General features: G+C 43.7%; 1 protein-coding gene across 1 annotated transcript in view; it reads right to left on the reverse strand.

The window, feature by feature from the left end:
- Positions 1–5,563, reverse strand: part of kcnt2 (potassium channel, subfamily T, member 2) — a 311,774-nt gene extending 306,211 nt beyond the window's left edge. Inside the window, 2 exon segments of the mRNA XM_055641239.1 lie at positions 4,498–4,577; positions 5,517–5,563. Of these exon segments, the coding sequence (XP_055497214.1) occupies positions 4,498–4,577; positions 5,517–5,563 (127 nt within the window).
- Positions 5,564–6,000: the final 437 nt, after the last annotated feature.

The following is a 6,000-nucleotide window of genomic DNA, read 5'->3' on the forward strand; positions in this document are numbered from 1 at the left end:
AGATGGGGCATCTTGGTTGGAATGACCAAGCTAGACCAAGATCATCAAAGACAGCTCCCATCCTGCGTTTGGACTGTTCGACCTGCTGCCCTCTGGAAGGCGCTATAGGTGCATCAAATCCAGGACAAGACTCAGAAATAGTTGCTTTCCGAGAATTATAACTACTATTAATTCTAATTCACACATGCACTGACTTCACTGCCCAACACCACGGACTTCCATCAGTATATATGTATATATGTATGTAGCGCCGCAGAAATTGTGCACCTATCCCCCCCCCCCCCCCATCCCCCCCCCCCCCCCCCCCCCTTCTCCCTTCTGTTTTTTTGTTTTTCTGTCTCTTGTTTTTTGTGCTAAATTGTATGTATGCACCGAGTACGAGCAGCTTTCAGTTTCACTGTACATGTATAGTGACAATAAATGGCATATCATGGCCTCTTTCCGTGCTTATTGACTCCATGACTATGAGTCTTAGTGCAGGAATGTGGATTAAATGTGACTTGGGCTACTTCACTCAGAGCGGCACAACGATGCAGTGGTAGACACTGTAGTACACCAAACGTTTGTTGTCGTTTATTATGCTGTCTACTGAGGGGCAGCACAGTGGTGCAGTGGTAGAGTTGCTGCCTCACAGCCCAAGAGACCCAGGTTCAATCCTGACTACGGGTGCTGTCTGTACGGAGTTTGCACGTTCTCTAGGTGGCTGCGCAGGTTTCGTCCTGGTGCTCCGTTTTTCTCCCACATCACAAAGACGTGCTGGTTTGTAGGTTAATCTGCTTCTATAAATTGTCCCAAGTGTGTGGGATAGAACTAGGTATATGGGGTGATCAATGGTCGGTGCGGACTCAGTGATCGAACCTACTGTAGGTCTCTGGAGCTGTCAGGCAGCAGCTCAATTCTGTTTTTACCTGGAAGACACAATTAGCTGAATGATTGAACATTTCAATAACTTTTAACAGATTAATAAAGAAAAATAGCAAATGTCGGAAATCTGAAATTATACATTGGTATTTCAGCTTTTATCAGTGCAAAGAAAACCTCTCGGAAAAAAAACCAGAAAGGGACACAAGAAATGACAGCCATTAAGACTGAGCGGGCAAGGTCATCTGTAAGTCAAGTAGTTCCTGGTCCAGCGAGTGTGAGGTAACCACAGTTGATTTTTTGCCGTGGGACTATCACAAAGTTAAGACTTTGTATTTAAAAGTCACAAAATTGTGGCCAGTGTTTTTATAATTCCTCTCCAAAGCTTGGGTTTAATGTGGGACTGTCAACTTGATAATATTACTTATAAATCAAAATCAGCAATAGATAGAGTCATACAGGACGGAAATAGGCCCTTCGGCCCTTCTTGCCCATGCCAACCAAGGTCCCCCATCTATGCCGGCCCATCTTACCTGCCCGTGTTTGGCCCATATCCTTCTAAACCTTTCCTATTCACACACTTGTCCAAATGTCTTTTTAATGTTGTTATAGAACCTGATTCAACTAGCTCCTCTGGCAGCTAGTTTAATCAGTTCTTTAAAAAAAGGTGAACATTCTTTCCCCCCCTCACCTTACACCTATGTCTTCTGGTCCTTGAACCCCTTACACTGGGTAAAATACTCTGCATTCTCCCTATCTATTCCCCTCATGAATTTGTACCTGATTTGGCGCATTGGTGCCGAACAGCTGTAAAGGACCAAGTATTAGAAACATAGAACAGTACAGCACAGTGCAGCACAGTACAGCACAGTGCAGCACAGTGCAGCACAGTACAGCACAGTACAGCACAGTACAGCACAGTACAGCACAGTACAGCACAGTGCAGCACAGTACAGCACAGTACAGCACAGTACAGCACAGTATAGCACAGTACAGCACAGTACAGCACAGTGCAGCACAGTACAGCACAGTACAGCACAGTACAGCACAGCACAGCACAGTACAGCACAGTACAGCACAGTACAGCACAGCACAGTACAGCCCCTTTGGCACGCTATGTCCGTGCCAAGTTAAACTACTCTCATCTGCCTGCATGTGATCCATATCCACCCATTCCCTGCATATCCATGTGCCTATCTAAAAGCCTCTTGAATGTCATTGTCATATCTGCTTTCACCACCAGCAGCGCATTCCAGGCACCCACCACCGTCTGTGTAAAAATACCTTGCCCCACACATCTTCTTTAAATGTTGTCCTTCTCACCTTAAAGGCGGAAACCAACTCCCTTCCATAGACTCCATCCACACATCACGTTACCTCAGCAAGGCCACCAGCATAATCTAGCACCATTCTCACTCCCTCTCCCACCAGGCAGGGGGTAAGGAAGTTTGAAAACTCACACCTCCAGATTCATGGACAGTTTCTTCCCAACTGTTTATCAGGCAACTGAACCGTCTTCTCACCAGCCAAGGAGCGGCCCTGACTTCCCATCTACCCCATTGGAGACCTTTGAACGCTCTTTCATTGAACGTTATCGGAGTTTATCTTGCATTAAATGTTGTACCCTTTATCCTTTAAATCTACACTGCAGACAGCTTGATTGTGGTCGTATCTTTAACTGGATAGCACACAACAAAATCTTTTCACTTGATATGACAATAATAAACTAAACTAAACTGAAAGCTGTGTCCTCTAGTCTTTCACGTTACCACCCTGGAAAAAGGCTCAGACGGTCATATTTTTTATCCACTTTTATCAAGTAAACCCTCCGCTCAAAGTAAACAATCCAAGTCTGTCCGACCTCTCCTTGTATCTAATGCCCCCTAATCCAGGCATTATCCTGGTAAACCTCCGCACCTTCTCCAAAGCCTCCGCATCCTTCCTGTAATGGTGAGACCAGAACTGCACACAAGATGTAGTCCAAAGTCCTATAAACCTTGGCTAATTCTGACATTTTAATTGATTTTATTTAAACAATTTTAACTATCTTTGTTCAGATTTTTTTTTTTTTATTTAAATTGGTTGGACTTTTCCCCCAGCCCAGCGCAGTTGATGAATGTGAATGAATATTAGCAACATTCAATGTTTTTGTCAGCGTGGCTTGGCTGGCTGTCAAACCTTTTTCCAGCTCTCAAGTTGTAGAGACAATTTGTTCTAGCTCCCTGCGTCATCCCATTACATTGTAAAATATCCCGTTGTTCCAAAGGCTTTGCCTGGCGAGAGGGAGCTACGTGAGATTAAACCTGAGCTCTCTGCGGAGATCACTGGCAAATAGATGTGTGGATCACTGCTGGCAACAATTTCTATGCTACCGAATTCTTAGAAACCTCTACTGATGTACCATAGTGGGAATACTGTCAGGTTGAATTGCAGTATACAAAGTAATAAACAGGACCAAAGTTGGACACAAAGTGCTGGAGTAACAGCGGGTCAGGCAGCATCTCTAGAGAACATGGATAGGTGTTGTTTCGGGTCAGGATATTTCTTCAGAGTTTGGATATAAACAACTCTGCCAAAGACTGCAAGAAATTGCAGAGAGTTGTGGATGTAGCCCTGTCCATCACACAGACCAGACTCCATCTACACTTAATGCTGTTTCAGAAAAGCAGCAAACATAATCAGAGACTTGTCCCACCCCGGTCATTCCTTCTTCTCACCACTTTCGTCAGACAGAAGGTACAGAAGCTTGAAAGTGCACACCACCAGATTCAGGAACAGTTTCTTCCCCTCTGTTATCAGGCTTCTGAACGTCCTTCCATAAGCTAGGGTACTGTCCAATTCACCTCCACCCCATTGCGGACATTGGACTTTATCTATAGAAGTGATGCGCTACAATGCTGAACATTTTATTTTGTGCTTTATCTTTGCTTCACCTATTGTACTTGAGTTTGACTTGATTGTGTTTACAAGTAATATTATCTGATCTTTTTGGATAGCATGCAGAACACAACTTTTCACTGCGTCTCGGTACACGTGGTACAGGTAATAATAAATCTAAACAAATCTTTTTGGATCCTTTAGGTAGATTCTATCAACTGGATGTAATGCAAAGAACTAAGCAACAAGGTCTCAGAGATGAGCAAAGCGTAAAAATGCTTGAGATTTATTGTTCTCATTTTAGAGTCATACAGCATGGAAACAGGCCCTTCGGCCCAACCCGTCCATGCCGACTGAGATATCACAGCTAGTCCCACTAGCCCATGTTTGGCCCATATACCCCAAAGTCTTTTCTATCCATGAACCTTTCCTGAGTCTGATAAATGCTGTTATTATACCTGGCTTAACTACCTGCTTTGGCAGCTCGTTCCATACACCCACCACTCTTGGTGTAAAAAAGTTACCCCTCAGGTTCCTATTAAATCTTTCCCCTCTCACCTTTAAAATATGTCCTCTGGTTTTTGATTCCCCTACTCTGGATAAAAGACTCTGTTCATTCAAACTATCTATTCCCTCATGATTTCATACACCTCTTCAGCCTCCTGTGCTTCACGAAATAAAGTTCTCCTTACTTGCCCATTTTGTGGTATGCATAAAACCACAAATTTAACAAATGTAACTGTAGAAATGGTTACTTACTTGACCTTTGGTTTTTGATGAAGAACAGTTTCAGGCGCTCTTTGAATGTATTTTCGTTGACATAAAATTCAACTTGCACTCTGTGAATGAACAAAAAAATAATGCAAATCTCAGATTCTTCGAATTATTTTTGTGATTAAGAGTAAAATCGCTACTCAAACAGTTTTCACAAAACACGGTGGCACAAGTAACTATAATGCTGGAATCTGGAGCAAAACACAAAGTGCTAGAAGAATGCAGCGGGTCAGGCAGCATCTGCAGAGGAAATGGACAGACGATGTTTCGGGTCGGAACCCTTCTTCAGGCTCAGCTAATAAAATTCCTATATGTCATCTGAAGAATGGTCCTGACTCAAAAAGTCATCTGTTTTTTTCCCCGCACAAACACTGCTTGACCTGTTGAGTTCCCCCAGCAATTTTTGCATCACACAAACATGTTGGTAGTAAAGCAAAGACCACAAGAAATTGCAGCAAATTGTTGATGCAGCCCAGACCATCACACAAACTAACCTCCCTTCCAGTGACTCCATCTATACCTCATGCTGCCTCGGCAAGGCCAGCAACATAATCAAGGTTGGGTTGGGTCGCACCCTGGCCACTCCCTCTTCTCACCTCTCCCACCGGGCAAAAGGTATAGAAGTGTGAAAACACACCCCCCCAGATTCAGAGATAGCTTCTTCCCAGCTGTTATCAGGCAACTGAACCATCCTATCAAAATCTAGAGAGCAGAGCTACTATCTACCTCATTGGAGACCCTTGGACTATCTTTGATCAGACTTTACTGAACTTTATCTTGCACTAAACGTTATTCCGTTTATTGTGTATCTGTACACTGTGGACAGCTCAATTTTAATCATGTATTGTCTTTCGTCTGACTGGTTAGCATGCAATAAAGTGTTTTACTGTACCTCGTTACACGTGACACACTAAACTTAGCTCAACTTAACTAATTAAAGGATGCGTTTTAACTCATTGTGGCCTTTGCTATAACAATTCCAAATGTTTAGTCATCGACTAAACCTTGTGTTGCCATATAACAGAGCAACGTCATCACAGACAGTCAGCATTGCTTGCTTCTCCACTGAGGAGCTGGAGGAGTGAGGGTTTGTAATGCTTTTCAGCTAAGATAGAGTTGTCAGCAAGCAGACTGGCTTAGGAAAACAACACCGTGTTTGGGTAGAAAGGAACTACAGATGCTGGTTTACCCCAAAGATAGACACAAAATGCTGGACTAACTCAGCGGGACGTTTTGAGACTGTAGAATGGTCTCGACCCAAAACATCACTTATTCCATCTATCCAGAGATGCTGCCTGTCCCGCTGAGTAAAGGGGCTGTCCCACTGCGGCGACCTAATCTGCGAGTTTAGAAGAGTTTGCCCTCGACTCAAACTCGCAGCATGGTCGACACGAGGTCCTAGGAGGTTCTATGAGGTCACTGGAACTCTCCTTCATGCTCGAGGGAAGTTCCCGCATACTCATAGAAACATAGAAACATAGAAATTAG

The sequence above is a fragment of the Leucoraja erinacea genome, chromosome 10, assembly GCF_028641065.1.
Source record: "Leucoraja erinacea ecotype New England chromosome 10, Leri_hhj_1, whole genome shotgun sequence".
In the NCBI taxonomy this organism is placed as follows: domain Eukaryota; kingdom Metazoa; phylum Chordata; class Chondrichthyes; order Rajiformes; family Rajidae; genus Leucoraja; species Leucoraja erinaceus.